This window comes from Haliotis asinina, chromosome 3 (genome assembly GCF_037392515.1).
Source record: "Haliotis asinina isolate JCU_RB_2024 chromosome 3, JCU_Hal_asi_v2, whole genome shotgun sequence".
NCBI lineage: Eukaryota > Metazoa > Mollusca > Gastropoda > Lepetellida > Haliotidae > Haliotis > Haliotis asinina.
The window spans coordinates 6,695,843-6,723,745 of record NC_090282.1 but is presented as its reverse complement, the minus strand read 5'-3'; the positions used below and the strand labels follow the sequence as shown (position 1 = coordinate 6,723,745).

General features: G+C 40.3%; 2 protein-coding genes across 2 annotated transcripts in view; both read left to right on the top strand.

Annotated features, from left to right (window-relative positions):
- Nucleotides 1–507: 507 nt before the first annotated feature.
- On the top strand, nt 508–4,399 carry LOC137277301 (unconventional myosin-VIIa-like; the record flags this gene model as incomplete). The annotated part of the gene is made up of 4 exons (XM_067808960.1): nt 508–570; nt 909–1,136; nt 2,216–2,330; nt 4,305–4,399. Coding segments are annotated over exons 1-4 (501 nt in total), but the record flags the coding sequence as incomplete, so codon positions are not given.
- Nucleotides 4,400–27,903, top strand: part of LOC137279175 (chitin synthase chs-2-like) — a 66,129-nt gene continuing 42,625 nt past the window's right edge. The window contains exons 1-8 of the mRNA XM_067811662.1: nt 4,400–4,452; nt 8,940–9,060; nt 9,399–9,516; nt 11,984–12,055; nt 23,469–23,607; nt 24,299–24,524; nt 24,971–25,135; nt 25,692–25,834. Of these exons, the coding sequence (XP_067667763.1) occupies nt 4,400–4,452; nt 8,940–9,060; nt 9,399–9,516; nt 11,984–12,055; nt 23,469–23,607; nt 24,299–24,524; nt 24,971–25,135; nt 25,692–25,834 (1,037 nt within the window). The remainder of the gene's footprint in view (nt 4,453–8,939; nt 9,061–9,398; nt 9,517–11,983; nt 12,056–23,468; nt 23,608–24,298; nt 24,525–24,970; nt 25,136–25,691; nt 25,835–27,903) is intronic.

Sequence of the window (27,903 nt, the reverse complement as noted above, 5' to 3'; positions counted from 1 at the left end):
AACATGAATGTATACAGATTTCTGATATCTCATTCAACTGAAATGTATACAGTGTTCTGATATCTCATTCAGCTGAAATCTACTCAGTGTCATGAGATGCCGTGTAACTGTGATGTATACAGTATTATGGATGTATGCGTATAAAGCTATGGTAGCTGATATAACTTGGATGTATATAGCTATGATATGTAATCTAAATGGGATGTTTATGGCTGAAGAAATAAGATCTAAATGGGATGTATATGGCTAAAGAAATAAGATCTAAATGTTATGTATACAGCTATAATATGTGTGATCTAAAGGTTATGTACGCAGCTATTATTTAAAGGTTATGTATACAGCTATGATATGTGTGATCTAAATGTTATGTATACAACTATAATATGTGATCCAACTCGCGTGTATATAGTTATGACATCCGGTCTAAATGGGGTGTATATATCCATAATATCTGATCTAAATGGGATGTATGTAGTTATGATATGCCTGGTCTAAATGCATATAGCTATGAGATCTGATCTTGATGGGATGTTTAAAGCTATGATATGTGATCTTCTTGGGGTTGTGCAGGTTTGAAAGTGATCTAACTTGAGCTGTGTAAACAGCTATGACACGTACTCTAGCACGTACTGTATATAGCCATACTGTGTATTCCATCTGGGCCTAAGCAGCGTCATCAACCTTGCGTGTATACAGGGCATATCTTGCCACTTTCCAGATATTCAAGGAAACACTGTTGTCAAAGTACTTCAAGTGACTCATTTCTTGATGACGCAGGAGATCGGAACTTTTCGAGATATAGTTGTATGTGTTTGTACTAGTTTTACCCAACGGAATGCACGGTGTTACTTAACTATAATAGTTGTATGGCATGAACAGATGTTATACTCTATTTGTGTCTGTTTCAGGACCATCAGAAATACAGCGATGTACAAGTCAGAGGTTTACTTAAACCTCATATGTTCTGGATCGCTGACGATGCACATAAGCGTATGCTCCGCACGCGCAGACCGCAATGCATTGTGGTCAGCGGAGAATCCGGCTCTGGGAAGACAGAGAGCGTGAAGCACACAATCAGCCATATCACACATAAGAGCGGCAGCATCCATCCCTCCCTGGATATCAAGATCAATGAGGTATATGATGTATTTATTGAAGGTGCGACTGACCATATCGTCAGTGACGCCCAACATCGTGGGTTCGAATCCCAGATTCTCCATGACTATATTTCTACGTTTATCAGCACGATAGCCATGACCGCGAGTTTGACCAAACATAAATGTACAGACCACAGGGCACTCAGAATTTCTCCAACAGAAAGTTCACTTTTTTGTATCATAAAATGCTGGTAAAAATGTTTTCAAGCCCAATTAAGACAAACAGAAGTACATCTATAAAAGAAACTGTAATCGTTTCACAGAGTCACTGAAGTAAGTAAATGAAACCTAGTGATTAAAACTGTCATTAGTCACAGAAAAAGGCCGATTCCGCAGGTTCGATTCCGTAGGTAATATCTGTGTTTCGCTGGTCTCCCGAGGTGGCAATCGTAGTGGTAATCAAGTTTTTGATCATCACAAATCATGCTGCACTAAATCAGGTCAGTGCGTATCAGTCCCACGTGAGAGGGTTCCTATTTTCTTTAATGTAATGTTAATCTTAATGAAACTGCTACCGTCTCGGTACTACAGACCTTTGTGATACAGAGTACCACATATGTATCGCGTGACAAGTGTTTCCTGTGTCAGAGGACATCATTCCTACTATTGGTAGAAATGAAAGTATTCCGTTATCACAAAAATAATGCCATTTTATGAACAAACAAAGGCATATTTTTACCTTTGTTTACCTTTTCTTAAGATTACAAAAGATCTCGGCTGCAATTGTTGGAACGCAGCAAGCCTATTATCGCGGAGTGTGGAAAATGAAATGAAGGGTTATTTTTCACTCAAATCAATAAGTGACGGCCACTGAGTCTGTCGAGCCACAGTAAACAAACATAAAATTATCAATCTAAGGTTCCTCTCCATTCTGTGGTATCGATGTTAAATTCCTAAACCCATCTCAATTGTTGCAATTTTTAATCTCTTCCGGTAAAGGTCACATGACTTGGTACTCATCTGAATCCCTCACGTGCTCATGAGCGCGAGCAACATTAGATATTTTAGTGTCTCTATAAATAGCTCCAGATCTCAGCTAGTCAATGTATTTGTTGCAGGTGAACCCGTTACTCGAAGCCTTTGGAAATGCGCAGACTGCCATGAACGATAACTCGAGTCGCTTCGGCAAATATTTGGAGTTGAAATTCACGGCCGATGGCAATATGGCTGGAGGTAGGCTAAAGCAGGGATGTTGGACTATTACAGAAATAAACACTGAGATTCATAACTTATAACGGTGTGTTGGTTCACGTGTGTGATGCCCCTCTGCCTTTAATTCCACGAGGACATGTTATTTCCGCCACGAGACAATACTCTATCAACTCCCGAGATTTAGATGTTTTAAGAATTAAATTATCTGGATTTATTGCTGTGGATTTCAGTTCAAGTACGTGTGATCCAAGGTGTCTTTCTCGTTTCCCTTCAGTACTTGGGAACTATATGAGAAAAGGTTGAGAACAATCTAAATTTGTCAGAAAGTATTCAGTCCAGAGGATAGCACAAATTCCTGAAGATAGTTTCTATATTTATCGAATCTTCCTTCATCATCAGGGGCGATGGGGTATGATAGTGGTTAGAAGGTTGACTCGTCACTCCGAAGACCCGGATTCAAATCCCCAGATGGGTACATTGTGTGAAGCCTATTTCAATGTTGCTAAAAGCGGCGGTCAAAAATAGAAAGGCATTCACATACATACACTTCAAGCATCGACCTTCTATACGACTGATATTCAGAATGTATGTATGTAGTATTTTGACCATGTAATGGAACAAAATACTAATCTATATATTTGAAAATATCGGAAAACATCTTTTTAATGCAGTCTTACCTCCTATGGTTCTGTGTTACATAGCACATTGTCAGTGTAGACAAATATATGGCAATATATATTCCTAATGTTTATTTTTACTTATTTATATATATATACACACACTCGATTTAAATTCTCCTGATGGTACATATTTATTTGAAGTTCGAGTTCCAGCTCTTCTTCCTGTAAAGTTAATGATAGTAGTGGTGAGGGAGGTGGGGGTGGGGGGTGTCGGGTGTCGGGTGTCGGGTGGGGGTCTTTATGTAAAGTTAACGATTGTAGTGATGAGGCGGTTGTCGTAATGTACACTGCGTAGAATTCATTAGTATTTCAACGAAGACTGACTACCACAATCATTTTTAACTTATTGTTTCACATATTGATTCAGATAACGTTATGAGTGAGTGAGATAGTGATTTTAGTTTTACGTCGCACTCAGCAATATTCCAGCTATATGGCGGCGGTCTGTAAATAATCGAGTCTGGACCAGACAATCCAGTGGTCAACAACATGAGCATCGATCTGCGCAATTGGGAACCGATGACATGTGTCAACCAAGTCAGCGAGGTTGACCACCCGATCCCGTTAGTCGCCTCTTACGACAAGCTGAGTCGCCTTTTATGGCAAGCATGGGTTGCTGAAGGCCTATTCTACCCCCGGGACCTTCACGGTAGATAACGTTATGAAATTCCTGTATGTTAGCTGTGATGAATACAACAAAGCTTCATCAATAACAACTTCTTTTATTTCCATCCAGCTTGTTCCGTATTGCCAACTTCTAAAATGCCGCTAAAATAAGTGATGAATACTGTTGTATTGATGTAATTTGTGATGCATACTGTTCTTCACACTAAGGCAGTGTTATGTAGGTGATGGTCTGTACTGTTCTATTCACTAAGACATTGTTAAGTAGGTAATGGTGTCTACTGTTCTATTCTCTGAAACAGTGTTATGCAGATGTTGGTGTGTAATGTTCTATTCACTATGATCGTGTTTTGCAGGTGATGGTGTATACTGTTCTGTTCACTAAGATAGTGTTATATAGCTAGTGGTGTGTACTGTTCTGTTCACTAAGATAGTGTTATATAGCTAGTGGTGTGTACTGTTCTATTCACTATGATCGTGTTATATAGCTAGTGGTGTGTACTGTTCTATTCACTATGATCGTGTTATATAGCTAGTGGTGTGTACTGTTCCATTTACTGAGGCAGCGTTATGTAGGTGATGGTGTTGAGTGTATTGTTATATTCAAAAAGACAGTTTTATGTGAGTATGACATGTATAATGACCGAGACAGTGTCACATAAGTGATGATGATCATCCCTTCTTGTCCCAGCTGTGTTGCTAGACTACCTGCTCGAGAAGACTCGGGTTGTACAACAGGGACCAGGAGAGAGGAACTTCCATATTTTCTACTATCTGTTCGCTGGCATGACCACGGACGAACTTCGCGGATACAGTCTCTCAGCTCCGGAAGACTTCAGGTAAACGTTTAGATACAAAATGCTACAAAACACAATATATACACCTGGAAATTAATCAAGCAACACCCCAATTTTTTCTATTGGAGCAACTTTGAAGTGTTCTGACAATCAAAATATGCCGGGTTGATATAGTTTGACACTTTTTTATTCAACAGACGATCTCTGACAAACAACTTAAAGGGAAAAAGTATCAAGACTTTGCTTTATTGCAACGAAATCCAAATTCTTAAAACTGTCTTAAATTCATGAAAAAATGGACACAATTTACTATTCATCCACAGACGTTGTTGTCAGGTGTATTAACACAAATGTCACATGGAAAGAAAGAACAGTCATCTGAGAGTCTGCACACCGACTTTCATCAATATCTAGTGTGTCCTCCCTGCGCACGCACCACCGATTCCAGACGCCTCCTCATTCCTTGGATGAGTCTCCGGATCTGATTCTGGGGGATCCTGTTCCACTCCTCATGCAGGGCAGCCGTCAATTCGTTGAGATTATGGACTGGTGGGTCTCTCTGCCTCACACGACGGCCAATAAAGTCCCACAAATGTTCAATGGGGTTGAGGTCAGGGCTCATGGCAGGCCATGGAATTCTGTCAATTGCATTTTGCCGCAAAAAATCATTTACAGCATGCGCCCTGTGAGGTCTAGCATTGTCGTCCATAAATATGGGTCTCGTTGCCAGAGGATGGTTCTCAAAATGAGGTACCACAGCCCTGTCAAGAACCTCCTGTTGGTAACGAACACCGTTAAGGTTGCCACGGATGGTAATGATATCCAACTTGCAGTTCATGGAAATGCACCCCCATACCATAACGGAACCTCCCCCAAAGGCCACAGTCTCCTGGATGTTCCGTGGAGCCATTGCTGTGTTCCTCTGCCTCCAGACCCGAGTACGACCGTCCACCATGTGCAGCAAGAACCGGCTCTCATCTGAGAAATGGACCTTCCTCCAAGAGGCAATGTTCCAGTGCAAACGGTCATTACACCAGGCCAGTCGGGCTGCCTTATGGGCTGGAGACAGTCTGGGTCGCTTGATTGGCCTCCTTGCCCGGTATCCTGCAGCTTTCAGACGATTCCGAACAGTCCTTTTCGAGATGGGTCTCCCTGGAAGCCACTCCTGTCTCAACCGAGAGCTCGAGTCGAAGGACCTGCGCCGTACAAGTCTCAGTAAAGCTCTGTCCTCCCGGACTGTGGTCTTCCTGGGTCTTCCTGGTCTAGGCAGGTCTTTAACTTCATTAGTGGCCCGGTATTTTTTCAAAAGTTTTGAAATTATGGAATGATGTCGTCCGATTTGAGTCCCGATTTGTCTTAGAGACATACCAGCATTCCTCATGCCGATTATTTGCCAACGAGTGGCCTCTGATAATTTCCTACGTGCCATGACATTGAAATGAATGAAAAACCGAATGCAATCGACAACCTGCGCTTGTAAACACCCCAGGGAAAAAGTGCATTTTTCGAAAGTTGAGGTTAAAGCAATGCACGTGCGCTGTGCAAGCTTCATATCAACCCATGAAAAGCTCATGCTGTATGTCAATACATCAAAATTGAATAATCAATCATCAAAATTACTTCGTTAAACTTTGTTAAGTTTTTATGTGTCTTTGAATTTGGTGTTGCTTAATTAATTTCCATATGTATATATATATGTACAGTGTTCTAAAGAAATCCGAAAGGATAAACCGTCGTCCGATTCAGAATATATCATGAGTATGTTTCCTTAGCACACTATAAAACCTGATGGTACAAGGTGTTCGCGAGTAGGTGAACGCATCCGTGAGCATCACATTTAACAACCGTCAACACGCGTGCATAGGCTGGACCATTGTTCACCCGAAATCCAAACGTTTGAAAAAGTCGAATAGGGATTTACACTGGACACCATTTTTGCTACTGATGCGTCACGTTGGGATGTTTCCTCTACATGTCCACCATTTCCAAAACTGTTGGAAAGCTTAACGGGTACATGAAATTTTTAACCATCTTTTGAGCTCCAAGTCCACTATGATGAGCCTATACAACTGAACCTCAATATAAAATGTGGAAACCGACGGTTGGAGCAGAATTTATTCATGTTCACCTTTCTGTTGTGTTTGGTGTAGATATCATACACACACGAATATAACCAATTACTCTAGGGCCAGCACCAAAGTAAATATTATAAATTAAAGTGCAAGATTAGTTGATATGTGCTAAAGAAGACCATTATGCTCTAAGTAGATGGAGATGGCCAACAGCAGAAACCATGGCAACATTGGATTCGTTATAAGAATAAGATGAAGCTGTTACTACCCATATTAAACTGACCTTTGGGAAGTCAAGTTCAAACATGGCTGTACAATCCCGTTATACCGACCTTGTCTTCATTTGTCCCTCTGTCACATGCTGGACTGTTATTAAACAGTAGATGGACTTTGTGGTTGTGAATGGCTGAGGTCACGAGGGCACACGCGTGGTTATGACGGTCAGCCGCCAGGGAAGTTATATTGGATCAATCGAACAAACTGGCTTTGCAGTATTTGGTTTTATCACACTAAATAAATTGGAATACCTGGTTTATAAGGAACTATCAGACAGGTTCTATGTCAAGAATGGGATCACAGGATCAGGAAGATTGCAATCAATAACCCTACACGTTCTCAAGCTTTAAAGTTCAAGCTGCTTAATCAATATTTAAGAAATTACACATTGCCAGGGATATTCTTGAATACTCAAATACAATGATCTACTTTTTAAAGAATGCTTCAGTTCACACTTTTCAATATACATAAAGGTGATTAAAAGGTCCCAAGGCGTGGGACGTTTCAATATGAATTCAATTCTTGGGTTAAACTTAGTGTTTTCGTGATGAATAAAGTACACTCATATAATTAACACATAATTAACGGTATCATCTTTCTTGTATATTAATTCATTATTAAACTTCCGTGGAAAACTTCAGTTTCCTTTTCCTATGTAACAGAAATAAATACCGCCAAAACTTACTGAATCATTTTCATTCCGTTTCCATTCCATTTTAAGAAACTGAATTCTTCAGTACAAAACTGTTTGTGAATGGTCTGAGATCACTGTGATGACAACATGTCTATGTTTGACATACTTGGACCAAGTTTGAATCTACGCTCATCAATAACAAAATATACAATACGATTTCTTCAAATACATGTAAACCACACTTCCAGTTTGTCTTTTTTCATCTGTGTTTCCTAACCAACAAGTGATGTGCATAGTCAGAATGCTGTTTATGTTTAGCTGCCCTGACTTAAACTCAATCGATGTCAACCGACCTGTGGTAATTACCCTAGTCTTTAACAAGCTGGTGCGAACAAGCAGCGTGTGGTCACACAGCCGTGTTTACTTTCCCTCCGGCAGAGCTACAATGCTAAGATTAGGCTGTTTACATCTCGGGCCTTGGACCTGCTAAATCATCTTTAATTAGGCTCATTAAGTGTGTTTTTTGCACAGATGGAATGTGACATGGCTCGTCATATGCAGATGCTTTTGTTTTGCTGGATCATCAAAATTGCATTATCACAAAAAAATCCATAAATAGAATTTGTTCCATCAGGAACCTAAACAAAGTTTAAAAACTCGAACGATGTATAAGAAGACAGGTAAAGGTAAACTTTAGCACCACCGTCAATGTCGTAGAGATCTTCACGAGTCAACAAACAAGAAGTAAGCAAAAAACGCAAAGATGCCAGGAATCGCCATGCTCACTTGCTCAGTGTAGACATTCATACCACGGTAGTTGCCGAAGACTTGTTTGGATCACAGTAAGAATCTAAATCCCTATTAAATGGGCAACCAATCTCGGCCTCTTGGTTAATTGCATGTCATCACCATCCAGATGCTTTCATCGTCGCTCATAATGTCAATCACTTGACCAATCTCCATATTTGTTTACAGAGCGTCGTCATACAGCTAGAATATGACTGATATCAAACATCAAATAAACTAATATTTTGTGGTAGTGCACCTGGTACATATGAATGTTAGTCCTCGGAAACAGGGCATATATCCTCATACACCCCTATGTTCACAACGATGTTATTATATCATAATCTAATATATCCATGTCCCTTTCAAAACTAATATAGTTCAGAAGGACGTACCGTTGCTGTCGATGAATAAAAATCATATCTCCTCAAATCTTACCTGAAATCACAGAGAACACCCGGTGTTAATAATCATATTCCACACGAAATAGATAAAAAGTTTCCAGAGAGTTGTAGTTCTGTGTTTTTACATACTGTCTAGTCTAGGTGCAAGGCGAGTGTCAGATTACATTTCAAATCACCCTTCCTCATGTCCACCTCCTATCCAACATCCTAACCACAAAACATTGCCCCTCTCTCTTCCTATAGAAGTTAATTATAGCGTTTCAAGTATTTACACACCATTCAGTTGTAGTAAACAGGGGCAGGTTGCCCTTTTAGGTGTCTTATCATATGTAACAAGTAGTTCCGGCGCTGTTTCAGGATATTGAGGAACGACAACAGGAACATGCCAGTGTTCCGGAGCACACGTGACCTAGAGCAGAACAAACTCATGTTCAACAAGCAGCTCAATGTCATGAAACTCGTTGGCTTCACAGATTGGGTAAACAATAAATACTGAAAAACTCCAGAAACAACATAGATTTATCCCCGAATGTTTTGCTTATTTTTTTAATGTTTAAAACTTACTCAGTAACTTGAGATCGTATTGAATGTAACTGGAGTTCTCTTTCCAGGCTTTGTGGCAAAATGTTTGGAATAATTCAAATAATAAATGTTTCAGACATGGATACCGACTCATGTGTCTGGAGTAATTGATATGCATGACTGTAATGATAACAAAAAACTTTCGAAATAACTAAAAAAAACATTGACTCACTTTGACTAAAAGTTCAACATGCATGTCTGAGGTTTAATTCCTGTATTTTGGTTTCTTTTCAGGAAATCACGATGATTTTCACTCTCCTCTCCGCCATATTGCACGTGACAAACATCTCGTTCGTGCGAGATGACTGTACAGAGAAAGCGCAGTATGCGGACAAATCCAGTTTATCCATTGGTACGACTGTCGAGAGAATCTAACATTGATATGATTGCCACGTAGAACTAAGATCAAGTGGGTGTGAATGCTTCACAAACACTGCTTGATCTGGCTATAAATGTCGACGGCTTTGTGGAGTAAATAGGTTTATCAGAATAGACTGAAGGCTAGTTTGGCAGCAGTGGGAATGGAATTCATCCCAGAATGACAATTATTGCACTATGGATGGACTGGTACTTTTATGAAGCACTTAAGTAGCTGAAATATATATCCACCTTTTTATCTTTACTTTCATTGTTTTTATTACGTGTTCCGTGATGCGGCGATATATCATCCCAAACTGGCTCCCACGACAAAACAATCCAGCCCGAAAAGATCCGGGTTCGAACTGGGCCTTCTTTCATAAAACAGCCTTTACTAGTCAGTTGTCTGACTGAAATATTTACATTATGATTTTTGGATAATTCATGGAAGCTCACTCTTGTCTGCTGATATATCGAAATTCGGAACTGAAAATTTTGAACTCCTTTGTCTTCTTCGAAGTTTTGAAGTTTTATCATTTTTGTATTGATACATTATGTATTATCAGACATAGGAACGCCTAATGTAACACTTTTACCTGGGAAAACTTATAACTTAATGGCTTTTGGATATTGTTTGTAGGTCTTCTTTGATGAAACATAATGTTCTCATCCACTGACCGGAAAAAGTTGATAATATCATTTGTGTATTTATAAGGTCAGTGTGTCTATTGAAATAACATGAAATAGATCTTGATAAAAAAAAAACTTCCTGGATATTGTGAAGGGCATAATGCAAGAATGTGACAGCACTTTGTGGCTAACGTAAACGTTTATCATAAACCAAATAGATGTAAATAAAAAGACTGCAGCAACCATTTCCGGATAAAAACATGCCAAGCTTTAGAGGTTTTCACGTTTGCACTCAGATTTTAAATAAAAAAATAGGCAAGGAAGATGCCTCTCCAGTCGGGGGAACTGTTTTTGTAGACGTTCAGTCGGTTGTCTCACGTTGCTGTGCCGTCTGTGCTACGTTCTTTCTCACCGCAGGCTGAAGGGGAGATGTAAACAATAGCAATGAGCGCAAGTCGATTTAAATGCAGAGATCAAATTTACACGTTGGACATATCAACTGACTTCAGCAATACGACATTTAAAAAAGCCACGAGAGCAATGCGTGTTTTGTCGAAACAGCATATTCGTGTATTGTTGATTTTGTTCAGTGCACAGTGTACCGTGGACGACTTAGAGCAGGGGCGACAAGCTTCATGGTTTCTCAACAACTGGGTTAACTGAAGCAAGGCAGCTGAAGCCCCCTGTGTCAATATGAGAAAAAAAGCCAAATTCTTGTCAGGATATGACTGGTCTCCATTTTGTCTGTGAGAAGAGTGTATCCGTGTGTATTCAATGGAATATTCCACACCAATAACATATTTCAACAAATTATGAAAATACAAGATACCACTGTAATAGTAATTTAGATCTTACATGGGACAGCATTGACGATACGTGACTTCTTGTTCTATCTTGTCTGGTTGCATTTCTGCATCGAAACCTGTTTAAATTATCATAAAAATTACTTTAAAACCAAGGACCCTGGAATGATTCCGTGTGTATCGAGTAGGTGTACATCACAGACAGCCATGATACCTACTACTAAGGAAAATCTACGACATATAGTCTCCCTACTAATACTAACTATTCACTTCACGACATGTTAGCCCTAAGATTTTGAGCAGGTTGCATATCATGAAACACGCTCAGCGTCTACTTCATGAAGATGTCATTGTGTGCGGATATGATGATGTGGTATGTTTTACAAAACGTTCAATTGACCGAGACACAAAAAACTAAATGCATCAGAACTGCATATATTTAAAAAAACGTTCATGCCGTGAAAAATGAAATTGGCTATGTTATTGGCACAACCGCAAGTTGTCTTTCATGGGTAGAACTAAAACAAAGGAGACAGGCGTTTTCATTAAGAATTGTTTCTTATGTCAACCCTCAGTCTAGAAAGGGGATCTATATTATCCAAACTGCCAACCTTCTGTTTCTCTTCCATTTCATACACGAGATAATTCAGCGAAGGACAGTTTTCAAAATGAATTTTCTACAGGTCAAACGTTTCAAAACGTGAATGTTAAATGCGGATGGTATATATGATAGCAAAATAATTTTTCATATGAGGAAAAGAGGAGACTGGACCGACTAAATATACCACTTGTGTGGCAAAGGGTTCCTTTGTGTTATTCCAAGTTCCATTTCAGAAATGGATATTCAGGTTTACTCAAAAGAACAGAAAAAAATTATGTACGTCATGGTGGATATGGTGTCCGACCAGTACTATGTATGTTAGCAGCAGTGCCTGTATACCACATTCGGTGTGCTAACGTATCGGGTAGCCCACCTCCAGTTGCCTATGGTGTGTTGTGGTTTGACGCGTTGTTCCCCTTGTGTTTCAGTGAGCAAACTGCTGCAAGTGAACAAAGATACTTTGTCGGAGACGCTCATCTCATCCGTCAGCGTGGCTAGAGGTGAGAAACGTCACTCAGTGTCGCTGAAACACTTTCACACACCACAGCAAAACACATTGCATGCACACCCAGCATCTTACATATACAGTACTGTCTCTTACTACGCCATGTATCTTCACATTGTGGATGTATAACGTGACGTTAACGCACTATATATAACTACAACATATATAACTTACTGTTAGCTTACTATCACTGAAACATACATACCACGAACCTTCACACGCAATAGTCGTAAAATACATGATTGTCACACAATATTACTGTAAACTGTAACACTTTCACACAATATCATTGTAAACTACATTACATTCACACAATATTACTGTAAACTACATCACTTTCACACACTATTAATGTAAACTACATCGCTTTCACACACTATTAATGTAAACTACATCGCTTTCACACAGTGTTACTGTAAAACTACATCACTGTCACACAGTGTCACTGTAAAATAAATCCCTTTTACACTATATAACTGTAAACTACATCACTTTTACACAATATTACTGTAAAACTACATCACTTTCACACAATATTACTGTAAACTATATCACTGTCACACATAATATTACTGTAAACTTCATCACTGTCACACACTATCACTATAAAACAGATCACTGTCATACAATATGACTATAAAGAAAGGATAGCAATATGGATGAATACTTTTATGACAGTGAGAGCGCAGTGGAGAACTCGCTTAATTGCGGTGTTATAACCTACACGGAAGTGTTGCTCTCAGAGTAATAAAGAACACGCACGCACATGCACTCACACACACACACATGTCACAGATGTGAATATTATCATCCGGACTATTTCGGTTGGAGGGGTACCGGTCAGAGCATGTCACTGTATCAGCGTGCAGGATGGAGTTCTCAGAACATATCCTCATGCCTATGTTGGGTCCATGTGCACCTTAATCTGTCAAAGAAATATCCAAATTTCAGCGCATATGCGTCAGAGTTTCCCTTTCACGTTTCTGTTTTCACTGACATACCTCATGGCTCAACAAGGACAAACAGACAAGGGACGGAGTATGTTGGGAGTGCAGGGGGGAGGGGGGAGGCCTGTGGGTGGCCGGGACGGACAAGGAACGGCGAAGTCCTCACACCTAAGTGTAAATCCGCTTACTAGACACTCTCAGGAACTAAACCACAGGCATGCTTGGCTTGGACCATATTGGCACTGGGATGGAATACTACAAAAGAAAAGGGTTCAGGGATGTGGTTTGGACTTTGTAATTTCGAGTTTGGCATTGTGATGGCATTGTCACAAAAAGTCGTGAAAAGTAACTGGAACAAGTGTAAATGACGCTTTCGTAAACACAAACTATGGAATGCTTCGTGTGTCTAAATCATGATGATTGTGTGTTAGCTTTCGTGGTAGTCCATACACTTTCTGACGATTACTGTACGGAAATGTTTCAGTCAACGAAATCGTTGGAGAGATGACACCTAAATTCAAATACAATATTGGGTCAAATACACCACCATGTCAGTTTCATTTTCAGCTGCACCAAAATAGGTGGATACTTTCTTTCGCCATAAAACCGGGAGGGCTGATATATCTCTATATGGTGACTGGCTAGTGTTATGAGTATCGTCCCAATTTTGGGACCGGTACTTCAAAAAATTATTTCTCTCCTATTGCTGAAGATGGAAATTGGCAGTATAGACGTGAATGAAGCTGTGTAAATTGCTAAGTGGTTGAACCATACACAGTGCTTGCAGAATTTAAGGTTTTTAAGCTTTGCCACTTCCAGTGGCGAGGAAGCTCACCTGCCTCTTCGGCGAAGTGTGACGTTCGATGATTTTTTTGGGTCGATATTTTAACTGTGTAAGTTGATTAAAATGTGTTTAAAGCTTCCGTTGTTCAAATAGAAAAATACAATGAAAAATGATTTGCATTTTCCCATGCTCAATTTTCCACTGAAGCATTGTAGCAAAAATGGGAGGATATGGAGATAAATGATCTTAATTAAGTAATAGTTTGGGCTTTGGTGATCGGAGATCAACCTCTTAAATCTTAAATTGACTCTTTTCATTTAAACGTTTTTTATGGAACACAGCCAGACTGGCTGTTTTATGAACCTATGTGTATTAACAAAAATTGAAACCTGAACATGCCATGAGCATTCTTGATCCCATAAAATGTTTTCAGATGAACTAAACATCGTAGTTGATGAATGTATCCCAAAGTCCTCTGCTGAGGAAGATTATAATGAAATGCTTCAAAAAGCTCTTAAACATCCTCAAGATACTGCTGCAGGAACTGGTGCCATCTAGTAGCAAATCCAGAAACACTTACAAAATCGTGTTTAGAAACCCTTTTAAATAGTTTGATAGTATTTGGACGTCGGTGGAATTTCCTTCTTCGTGGCGTGATGCTATCATTGTTCCAATTCCTTACCTTGAACGAAACCATGCCGATCCTTCAAATTACCGACATATTTCACTAACTAGCTGCGTTTGCAAAACCATGGAACGCATGATCAGTAATTGATTAGTTTGGGACTTAGAAACCAGTGATCTACTTACTGGCACACAATATGGTTTATGTTAGGAACAGAAGTAAAGATTTACATGGTTCAGTATGACATACTAAGAAATACTTACCCAAGGCCCTTCACATCCTGCAGGTGTGTGTATGAATGCACCTACCAAACACTGTAAAGTAACCTGGACCCATGGTTTTCATATATCAGGAACAGCAGAGGGCTTAGGGATACATTCATCAACTATGATGTTGAGTTCATCAGAAAAAAATTGTGGGATCAAGAATGCCCATATGATGTTCATGTTTCAATTTGTTGATGCACATTAATTAATACAAAAGCCAGTTTGGTTCTATTCCGTGAACGTTTTCGGAATAAAAGAGTCAATTTTAGGATTTAAGAGGTTGATCTCCCACCACCTAAGCCTAACATATTACGTCAGTTAAGTTCACTCATCTCCATATTGTCCCATTTTGGGGACTTGCTTTTGCAGGGTAATAAAGTATGGAAAATTCTATTTACTGGGAAAATGACACCTCATTCCTATCATTTCTTGCCAAAAGAAACCAGCTCACAAAATATGACGAAAATTACTGCCAAACCATCGAATACCTCTCGACTGAAAAAAAGCAAGAATTTAAAACGATGATGATGATGACACGTTTAGAGTTTAACAGAGAACAGTACAACGTAGATGTACAGAAAGTATATAAGCTACCTTCAGGTTCACAGGCACAACTGGCACAGTACGTTGGGGACGAGGTAATGGGAGAATCAGTGGTGGGAGTCATCGTACTTACTAAACAATTTGTTGGAACATCATATCTCTAACATGAAACGCAACATTACGCATTCAAGATGGAATGGACAATGGTGAAGACGCAATGTTAACGAAATGAGTCAGGAGAATAACACTAAATAAAAAATTAAGGGAAGGCTTAAGTGGTGACGGGGAGAGGGGTGACGGTGAGAGGGAGCGGGTGTGTGTGTGTTGGGGGGGCTGCTGGACATTGAGGGGAGACAAAATGCTTCAAATACCAGTATGGTTACAAATGGGAGTTCGGGTCAGCGGAGTTCAGCTAAGGCCAGCTTGGTGGGCTGCATGGACAAACATAACATTGAGAAGGGCTTGGAAAGCCTATTACAGGGGACCTGTTAACTGTTTGCCCTAGGATTTGTCTGTCACGTCTTTTCTGCAAATTGGAAAACTTGTATAGTGAGGTGTCGAGATGTATTAGCGGAGGTGAAAGATCATGGTGTTGGTTAGCCTAGGTATATACAACCTAGTCCGACCCAGATTCTCTGTTGACCCTGCATAAATTAACCACAATGATAAAAGTACATTTGTTTCAACTGAGCCTTAAGAGGTCGGGCAGATGTCGTGCAAGCCCTCACCTGCAGTTACCTCTGATAACAGTAATATCAGTAAATGTACCGTGTTTTTGAAGGCATGGATTAAAAGAGAAGCTTGTCCCAAACTGAGTTTCGAAGTTTAAGTCATTTTTATGTGTACCTTTTAGCTTCTTTGATTGCACGTGGCCATGTTACAAAAAACACGATTGCCAACCGGCGCAAAATTTGAAATGTACAATGGACAGGGGTAGTCTGTTCTGTTAAGGTATTACTGTTAAGGTATTACTCCAAGCTTGAAGGTCATGCGCAGATGGATAGTAGAAAAGGAGTAGATGAGAAAGTGGCAAAGAGATGAGCAGATTGGGAGAGCATGAAGAGTGGATGAGAAAGTGGCAAATAGGTGAGCAGATTGGGAGAGCATGAAGAGTAGATGAGAAAGTGGCAAATAGGTGAGCAGGTGGGGAGAGCATGAAGAGTAGATGAGAAAGTGGCAAATAGATGAGCAGATTGGGAGAGCATGAAGAGTAGATGAGAAAGTGGCAAATAGGTGAGCAGGTGGGGAGAGCATGAAGAGTGGATGAGAAAGTGGCAAATAGGTGAGCAGATTGGGAGAGCATGAAGAGTAGATGAGAAAGTGGCAAATAGGTGAGCAGATTGGGTGAGAATGAAGAGTAGATGAGAAAGTGGCAAATAGGTGAGCAGATTGGGAGAGCATGAAGAGTGGATGAGAAAGTGGCAAATAGGTGAGCAGATTGGGAGAGCATGAAGAGTGGATGAGAAAGTGGCAAATAGATGAGCAGGTGGGGAGAGCATGAAGAGTAGATGAGAAAGTGGCAAATAGGTGAGCAGGTGGGGAGAGCATGAAGAGTGGATGAGAAAGTGGCAAATAGATGAGCAGGTGGGGAGAGCATGAAGAGTAGATGAGAAAGTGGCAAATAGGTGAGCAGATTGGGAGAGCATGAAGAGTAGATGAGAAAGTGGCAAATAGATGAGCAGGTGGGGAGAGCATAAAGAGTAGATGAGAAAGTGGCAAATAGGTGAGCAGGTGGGGAGAGCATGAAGAGTGGATGAGAAAGTGGCAAATAGGTGAGCAGGTGGGGAGAGCATGAAGAGTAGATGAGAAAGTGGCAAATAGGTGAGCAGATTGGGAGAGCATGAAGAGTAGATGAGAAAGTGGCAAATAGATGAGCAGGTGGGGAGAGCATGAAGAGTAGATGAGAAAGTGGCAAATAGATGAGCAGATTGGGAGAGCATGAAGAGTAGATGAGAAAGTGGCAAATAGATGAGCAGATTGGGTGAGAATGAAGAGTGGATGAGAAAGTGGCAAATAGATGAGCAGGTGAGGAGAGCATGAAGAGTAGATGAGAAAGTGGCAAATAGGTGAGCAGATTGGGAGAGCATGAAGAGTAGATGAGAAAGTGGCAAATAGGTGAGCAGATTGGGAGAGCATGAAGAGTAGATGAGAAAGTGGCAAATAGATGAGCAGATTGGGAGAGCTGGAAGAGTAGATGAGAAAGTGGCAAATAGGTGAGCAGGTGGGGAGAGCATGAAGAGTAGATGAGAAAGTGGCAAATAGGTGAGCAGATTGGGAGAGCATGAAGAGTAGATGAGAAAGTGGCAAATAGGTGAGCAGATTGGGAGAGCATGAAGAGTGGATGAGAAAGTGACAAATAGGTGAGCAGATTGGGAGAGCATGAAGAGTGGATGAGAAAGTGGCAAATAGATGAGCAGGTGGGGAGAGCATGAAGAGTGGATGAGAAAGTGGCAAATAGGTGAGCAGATTGGGAGAGCATGAAGAGTAGATGAGAAAGTGGCAAATAGATGAGCAGGTGGGGAGAGCATAAAGAGTAGATGAGAAAGTGGCAAAGAGATGAGCAGATTGGGAGAGCATGAAGAGTAGATGAGAAAGTGGCAAATAGATGAGCAGATTGGGTGAGAATGAAGAGTAGATGAGAAAGTGGCAAATAGATGAGCAGGTGGGGAGAGCATGAAGAGTAGATGAGAAAGTGGCAAATAGGTGAGCAGATTGGGTGAGCATGAAGAGTAGATGAGAAAGTGGCAAATAGATGAGCAGGTGGGGAGAGCATGAAGAGTAAATGAGAAAGTGGCAAATAGGTGAGCAGATTGGGAGAGCATGAAGAGTAGATGAGAAAGTGGCAAATAGGTGAGCAGATTGGGAGAGCATGAAGAGTGGATGAGAAAGTGGCAAATAGATGAGCAGATTGGGTGAGCATGAAGAGTGGATGAGAAAGCGGCAAATAGATGAGCAGGTGGGGAGAGCATGAGGAGTGGATGAGAAAGTGGCAAATAGATGAGCAGATTGGGTGAGCATGAAGAGTGGATGAGAAAGTGGCAAATAGATGAGCAGATTGGGAGAGCATGAAGAGTAGATGAGAAAGTGGCAAATAGATGAGCAGATTGGGTGAGCATGAAGAGTAGATGAGAAAGTGGCAAATAGATGAGCAGGTGGGGAGAGCATGAAGAGTAAATGAGAAAGTGGCAAATAGGTGAGCAGATTGGGAGAGCATGAAGAGTAGATGAGAAAGTGGCAAATAGGTGAGCAGATTGGGAGAGCATGAAGAGTGGATGAGAAAGTGGCAAATAGATGAGCAGATTGGGAGAGCATGAAGAGTAGATGAGAAAGTGGCAAATAGGTGAGCAGGTGGGGAGAGCATGAAGAGTAGATGAGAAAGTGGCAAATAGGTGAGCAGATTGGGAGAGCATGAAGAGTAGATGAGAAAGTGGCAAATAGGTGAGCAGATTGGGTGAGAATGAAGAGTAGATGAGAAAGTGGCAAATAGGTGAGCAGATTGGGAGAGCATGAAGAGTGGATGAGAAAGTGGCAAATAGGTGAGCAGATTGGGTGAGCATGAAGAGTGGATGAGAAAGTGGCAAATAGATGAGCAGGTGGGGAGAGCATGAGGAGTGGATGAGAAAGTGGCAAATAGATGAGCAGATTGGGTGAGCATGAAGAGTGGATGAGAAAGCGGCAAATAGGTGAGCAGATTGGGAGAGCATGAAGAGTGGATGAGAAAGTGGCAAATAGATGAGCAGGTGGGGAGAGCATGAGGAGTGGATGAGAAAGTGGCAAATAGATGAGCAGATTGGGTGAGCATGAAGAGTGGATGAGAAAGTGGCAAATAGATGAGCAGATTGGGAGAGCATGAAGAGTAGATGAGAAAGTGGCAAATAGATGAGCAGATTGGGTGAGCATGAAGAGTAGATGAGAAAGTGGCAAATAGATGAGCAGGTGGGGAGAGCATGAAGAGTAAATGAGAAAGTGGCAAATAGGTGAGCAGATTGGGAGAGCATGAAGAGTAGATGAGAAAGTGGCAAATAGGTGAGCAGATTGGGAGAGCATGAAGAGTGGATGAGAAAGTGGCAAATAGATGAGCAGGTGGGGAGAGCATGAAGAGTGGATGAGAAAGTGGCAAATAGATGAGCAGGTGGGGAGAGCATGAAGAGTAGATGAGAAAGTGGCAAATAGGTGAGCAGATTGGGAGAGCATGAAGAGTAGATGAGAAAGTGGCAAATAGGTGAGCAGATTGGGAGAGCATGACGAGTGGATGAGAAAGTGGCAAATTGATGAGCAGATTGGGAGAGCATGAAGAGTAGATTTCTTGTGGAGACGGATTGTAGATGTTCAGCAAATGCTGAGAAGATGCAAATACGAAGGGTCGACTTTAGGAGATCTGGGTAAAAAAATACTGAAATGTTCGAAACAAATCGTCTCTGTTTTGCAATTTATGCCATCATTCTGATACCCCACAGAAGCCTTTCAAATTTTAGCCTGAACTTGTTTCATAGGAACATTAATCAACAGATTTGGTTTGCTCCACGTGTTTCCGTATATGTCTCTGTATGTCGAGGCTGATGAACCATCTCTTGAGCAGCGACGTATTAAATTAGCCTATGTATGTATGTATGTGCGTGCGTGCGTGCGTGCGTGCGTGCGTGCGTGCGTGTATGTATGTATGTATGTATGTATGTATGTATGTATGTATGTATGTATGTATGTATGTATGTATGTATGTAACAAAACTATATTCCAATGAGTCAAACCCTGCATATAACTGTGTTTTCAATCCTCTGAATGAGGATTTATACAATAAGAAATCTTCTCTTGCTGCGCCTCTTGGTTTAAGAATAAAACCACTTATTTCTTCGTTTTGAGCTGGATAATACAGCCCCTTCCCGCCTTCTCCTCCGTGGCAATTGGTTAGGCCCCAAGTGGACCTAACATTGACCACACTAAAAAATCCGAAAGGAAAGAATTACAATTTAAACAAGAATATAATCAATTAAAACATACAAATAGCAATTATAAATCCTTATATACAGATGGATCCAAGGACGGTGGCGCAGTAGCTTGTGTCACTGTCATTTGATCCAGAACAATATCTTCAAGATTACCGGATAATAGCTCTATTTTCACAGCACAGCCATATTAACGGCTCTTAAATATATTCAAAGACACCCTATTCTTAAACAGTATATAATCTTCTCTTGCTTGCCTTCAGGCTATTAAAATATTTTTGTAAAAATCCACTTTTAATTGAAATTATTGAATTGTATAATAATCTTGCTACTGACCAATACGACATCGTCTTCTGTTGGTTACCCAGCCATGTAGGCATTTCTGGTAACACAATGGCCGATCTTGCTGCCAAGGCAGCACTCAACAAATCTGTGACACCACATCTTATTCCATACTCTGATTACAAAGCTAGCATTAAAACTTACATACGTGATCTGATGCAGAAGAAGTGGGACACCCAAGTAGGTATAAATAAATTACATGAAATAAAATATATTGGTTACACCTACTTGGGCTGTCAGTCCAGATTTGAAGAGGTTATTTTACGACGATGTCGCATTGATCATACAAGATATACTCATGTATACCTGTTAAAAAGTGAAGATCCTCCGTTTTGTATCTCTTGTGATGAGAGAGTCACGGTCAAGCATATTCTGCATGACTGTTGAATTCTCCATGACAAGGGACAAGTATTTTACAGTTTAAACAATCACGGATCTTTTTACCAGCGTTAGTTCTCATTTAATTATTGGTTTTTAAAAGAAATTGATGTTTTGGTTGAATTTTGAGTAATATGTAGTGTAAACAGATGTAGTGTAATGATTGGTAGTTTGATTAGTAACTTGAATTGTTGGTGGCTGTACCCTCAAAGGGGTTGAAGTATTGTAAAATTATTGTCCTCCTGAGAGGGTACGTAAGTCCAAAAACTTTCAGGTCTATGTGAACTTCCCAGGCTTTTTAAATGTAGAATTCTTGTTGTTTTAATTTTGGCTAACGTTTCCTACAATCGCCAGCAGCTGAAGGGATGGTGTAAATCCAAATGTAGTCCATGTAGGTAGCAAAAGCAGTGTAAGTCCCCATGGTTTCTAGTATGGTGATCTACCTTCTGTTGTTGGCGATCTATAGCCTCTTTTTATATTGTATTGTCTCGATAGTCATATTAATTTTAACTTTCCATACTTTCCTAGTTTTAATTCAAATTGTGATATTCTAGTTGTTTTACTGTCCTTCGTTGACAGATTTTGTATATATATATATATATATATATATATATATATATATATATATATGTGTGTGTGTGTGTGTGTGTGTGTGTGTGTGTGTGTGTGTGTGTGTGTGTGTATTTCATTTAAATTTTAAATGTTCTCGTCACGATATGGCTGAGATATTGCCGATGTGACGTCAAATATTAACTCACACACTCACTCCGTATATGACTATGTGTAAATACATAGTGACTTTACATATCATCGATAATTTCTCCTCAAATATACCACATAGGTGTCTGACCTTTCGGCTTTTCCATGTGTCCGACATCTGCTGACAGATATGTGGAAAGTCCAGTCATGGATTATGACGTAGAAGTAAGGTAAACAGACACAGGTGCGTGACAATATAGGCCGAGTGTCCTCCGTGTCAAGGCAACTGTCTCTGTCAGAGCCATGTCAGTGCTGCATGTTTGCAGGGGTATTGCAGATACTGTGTTTAGGATGGCCATGTGGTGTGAACGACGTCACAAACATGAATCTTGGCACTACAGCCGGCATTCAGAACAATGTCAAGCCGTACTGGCTTTCAATGTTTAATTTCGTAAATGCATTTTGGCGTGAAGGAGAAAGAGTGTAAAAACGGTGATTTTTCATTTAAAACGTCACTTTGACAGTCAACTGCAAGATCGTTTGATAACTTAAAAACATGTTTGATTTAGTACAAAAACAGTTTGAACATCGCGATTGTCTTTGGAACTGTGTTAAAGGGAGGAAATACGTTTATATTCTGTTCTCTATCACAAACACATCGGATATTTAAAACAATTGTTAAACATTCTAAAAAAAGAGACTTTCCCAGAAGATTTAAAAAGAAAACTTCCTCCTTTTTCTCCAGGTCTTGGTGTGGTAGTAGTTGATTGTATTTGCCTTACATGGCATGGATATACAAGCAAACATAATAGGCTCAGGCGTTATTGCACATACACAGATATTGTGGTAAGAACAACCATTATTTATAATTTCATCTCTACTGACATAAAATATATTGATATTAATATTAATCATACTAATTACAAACATTTTTAGATATATTTATGTTGAGAATGCAACGACAAACTGGTTGATAAATAAGACGTAAAGTGGGCTCAGATAAGAACGTGTACATATTTCTTGGTGCCATTATATTATTTTGTTTAGAGAAATGCAGTACTTCAGTCAGTCTTATTTTGTGAATTTTCTTGGTATTCGTGATGGCTATTGGAATGTGACATATTTTGTGCCCAACGCCTAGGTGCAAAATCGACAATGCAGGAAAGATGGGAGGCCAGTGCCCTGAGCCGCCAGATTCGGGTGGTGTGATGCCAGCGGTATTTTTGTTAAAGCCTAATCCGGATGAGCTAGTCGAGCTTTAATCAACTTTAATCAGCTTTTTTGTTTTTGTTTTTGTTTTTATTTTGTCCTCTACGTAAACTACAGCAACAATGAATCAAATCGGTGCCAAGAGCAGTGAGTGGGAAGAGGGGGTAATTGCCATGTAAACTGAAGTCATCAAGTCCATTTGGTTGCACTTGTCAGTTATTTAAGGTCATGCTGAATGGAATGGAAATTAGTCTTTTGACATTCATTCGTTTATTCGACATAAGTGATTGAAATTTTGGTTCAATTCTAACTAATCGAAATATTTAACAGTTAAAACATCTGGACACAAATTCAGAGAACCCCTGTTAAAAAGACAGTTTAAAGAGTGTGTGTATGTTCAGTTTTGGGGATAATGAGAAAGGTCAACACCCAGGATTTGTACCATTACACCACAGACTCATTCCATTTCAAATATCATACCATTATATATCTAGTAACAATAATCCTCGTTTATTGGCAGATTGCCTTTTACACTGATATACATCTGTGAGTGAATATACGCTCCATTCATCAAAGCGAAAAGACAAATGGAGTGTATTCATTCGGTAAATGTTTATATCCGAATGATTAAATTTGGTATAGGCTCATTGTTTATGATATAACACATTTCAGGTGAGACAGTGGTCATTCCCAAGACGGCCGAGCAAGCTGCCGATGGCCGTGATGCCCTTGCTAAGGCTCTCTATGCGAGATTGTTTGGTTGGCTTGTGAAACAAGTGAATTCTAGACTCAAACCAGACAAAACATACAGGTGGGACCATCACTGGTAACGTTGTCCTTCTTCATCGATGCCTGTCGTGCAAGTGAATCTTTGATTCAGTTGGATACTGTTTGATCCAAATCGACCAAAGACCTCATTATGGTTTTGCTTGTCTATGCGAAGGTGTGCCATTATGTTTGAAACATAACACACACACACACACACACACACACACACACACACACACACACACACACACACACACACACACACACACACACACACACACACACACACACACACAAAGTCCAAGGCGGTAGATCTCGCCTTCACCATCCACCACTATGCGGGCACAGTGAGTGCTTTATATATGTGTGTGTGTGCGTGTGTGTGTGTGTGTGTGTGTGTCTGTGTCTGTGTGTTTTAAATCAGTAGTGGTCATCCACCTCACATATTCGCTCTGAAATTTAAAGATATTGAAAAAATGTCTCAACATTTCCATCATCCCTCCTTTCTATACACACACGCCCGCACGCACACACATACACACACCTGAATAGAAGTGTGAAATTTCCAATAAATAGCCTTCGTTCTGTCTCTGTTACCCGTACGTTCATTGTAAGTAACAAGACAACTCCCATTTCCTTACCCAAAGACAGATCGAACATCCTGGTTTCTTCATGACATTCAATATTGAACATTTCTCGTCCCTTACTCACGCGCTCCATTGTACATATTTCAGTTACACACCTGGGCCAAGTATCGGTATTCTGGATATGCCTGGATTCGAAAACCTCAAAATTAACAGCTTTGAACAGCTCTGTATCAACGTGGCCAATGAGCAAATGCAGAGCTTCTTCAACGACCACGTGTTTGTCTTGGAAAGGCGGGAATATGAACGTGAAGGCGTTCTGTGGCGGCATATCAACTTCCGGAACAACCAGGACCTCCTGGACCTCCTCATCATGGTGGGTGTGGGTGTAGATGCTGTATAAACATGTTTCAGGCACAGACGTCAACCCGGATCACGATCTGGCAATGTTATGTAGTCGAACTAGCATTTCACGTCTGTTGACAAATCGAAAGTCTCTTTTCACACATGATGTCACCTTGTAAACATGATGTCTTATTTCCTTCGTCTTCCTAAAATTAAAACATCATAAAAATTGGAAATACGCATTTTCCATTGAAAACAATTATTGCCATGCAGTTTATTTGCGTTGTGTGGGAGGAAGCCCTTAATGACTGAGTCACATGTGTTTATCACTATGATAATACTCGTAAACACTTCAACTAAGATCAGAGGACATCGGGCTCAAAAGCAAAAATGACAAATGAAAGATTCATGGCGTTGCATCATCTTGTGTTATACTAAATACTTTTTATTGAATGGCACTGAATATTTTACTGTCAGAAACCCTTGAGCATCTTTGCTTTGCTGGATGAGGAGTCCAAGTTTCCCCGTGCCTCAGACTCAACTCTCGTTGAGAAGATCACCGCTAACTGCAGAAACCACAAACTTCTCACTAAGTCCAAGGCGGCAGATCTCGCCTTCAGCATCCACCACTATGCGGGCACAGTGAGTGCTTTAATCTCCTTATTTCTTTAAGGCCCTCAAAGTTTGAAATATTTTGAAGTATGTTGCCAAAACCAAGGAACAAAGCGTATGTAGGTTATTATTTTTCAAATGTAATGAATACATAACGGTTTTATTTCAAAACAATAAGATGTCGACAGTAACAGTTGAAATCAATGAAGTTAGAAGAAATACGACGACATTAAGGATGGTGACAATGATGTTGAAGATGATAGTAGTAATGATAACGCTAATATGAAACAAATGAATGACCTAACAGCTTTAAGTGTTTGATAGTGGATGTGACGTTGCAATAGTTCCCTGGATGCAAGTTATGCCATAATGTTTCCCAAATGCATATGTTTCGTATTATAAGATCCGTATCACTGGACCGTGCTTATAGCTACAATCATTATGTTGCCATATATGAATGTGAAGCAACAATGGTGTCCTCTGGCGTCATAACCATGTATGAATGTGACATCAGAAGGCTCGCTTGTTGGATATGACGTCACAATAGTTCCTTGTTGTGACGTGAAGTTGGTACTGTTTGTTGCAGGTAGAGTATCAAGCTGCTGGCTTCCTGGAGAAGAACAGGGACAAGCTATCTGCCTGTCTGGCTGACTGCATGAAGTGCAGCAAGAACACCCTCATCAGTGACCTCTTTAAGGCCAAACTCTCCAGAACTGGCACCATCTCCAGGTAAAACAATTAACACCCATTCAACAGTGCAAGCCCCTGCATATCACTGATGTAGTTATACATCGTGTTTGTGGTTATATATATCCAGAAGTGATATTTCTCACAAGTGAACGTACAATTTATTCCTGGACTAGCTTCAATCCACGTCAAAAACACAATGGCACAGGTTAACATCATGAACATCAAACAGGAGAAAAATCATAAATAAAATACCGAACCTGACTTGTGGCTCTTTGAAAAAAAACCAAAACAACTAGTATCCTCCATGTAGCATCGGTCTGGAACAAATCATGCAGCAGTTGCTAAACATGCAAATGTTATCCCAACCAAGTTTAGAAAAAACAAGCATCTTTGATTCAAGTCTTCAGAGAATGTTTACTGTTTCAACAAGCGTAAGGGTTGGAAAGCAATCATCATCCCCTCCTGAACAAAAGCCTTCAACATGACCACGAGTAATTATCATCATTCTAAAGAATACGCAAGCTTTATGAATGAGTAAGAAAGTCCGTCACCTGGTGGGCAAACGTCATTGCTAACTATCGAGGGCACGTGTCTGTTTTATCGTCTACATGCTGAAAACAAAGGTGGCGATGTAGTGTCACCCTGTCTTGTCCCAACCGAAGAAACACGTAGCACTATGTACTGTAACGGGAGGCGTAACAAAAGGTCACAGTGACTTCTGACTGTACGTGCTCAAACATGTACGCCCATTTAGTCCTACTACAACCAAGTGACGGATAAATGCACCCCGCGGATCTGATGCTATTTGCGTGAACGATGTATTTGAACAGTTGTGAAGTGTGCTAATCCGAAGTGGAACACCAATATATTTTCATCATGTTAAGTATATGCGAGAGATCTTGTCCCAGAAATAGTAAGCTTTAATTGACGGAGTTAAAAAATGACATTAACTACAGCACAACAGAAATGACTGGCGGAACCACACAATGTATAATCACTATGTTACTTCGTTCCAATAAATATTTCCAAAAAATCAGATTCATCATTCTAAATACGTTGTGAAAACTGTTGGAGTTGAGGCTGCTACCGGTAGCGGAGGGAGTGCCTACCTTTTTCCAAACACCTGGTGTCATCGCTAATTTTCAGTGATCCATTTATATAATTTCATCGGTATTTTGCCTGTTACTCCCAGTGGAATACGTTTTTCTGGATAATAGAGGCTTGGTATTCCCTGGAGCTGACGTTTTAATGTCCAGAATATTCAGAAGTCTTCCTGTTTACACAGAACCTATCACAAAATATTTCTGTTTTTGTTTAAATGGTATTTCCTTAAGACAACTGTGAATGACGCAAAACAACCTGAACATGACCTATGCTCAACATTCGAAGTAGATTTTGAATGAAAAACACCGTACCGGATGTCAAATGTGCTGGGCGTTAATTTCGTCTGTAAGCAAAACTTCAATCTAATTTACAATGTTTGCGACTTCGTAACGCTGTAAATTCAGTGTTAATCGGGGTGTTCATGGCCAATCCAAACTAGAAGCCGTGTTGTCATTTACCCCAGCAGTTACAGGCGACATTTGTCAGATTCCCCACCGCACCGTCCCCGGGCTTGGAATACTGCCTTACCACCCAGAAGCTGTGGAGTCAACTATGCTTGTCTATTTGGATGACCCGTGCGATCTTTGCACGTTCCACCTTCATGAGGCATTTCTGTCAGCTTCCGTATGTGGTGCAATAGTGGCACACCAGTGCTAGAAGTGGAGTAACTCCTGCATGCACAATCCTCTACTAAACGTTAAACAGCAAGAGCATGCCGTCACTAAAGACTTCTCACTTACATGTATCTTGGAATAAAACCGATATATTAGGGCTTTTTCGAATTCGTGTTTAGCAACCCCTTGCGATGCGTACATTTCCTAGGCATTTAGATGAAAGATCTCTCAGTTGCATGTTCTTGGCATAAAACACGCTCTATTGGGGTTTTATTTCGAAGTCGTGTTTAGCAGCCCCTTGCGATACGTACATGTAAAATCCGTTCTATGTGAATTACTGATTGGTGTTGGTTGGTTATTTAAGGACTGGTACATACACACTTTTCAGTA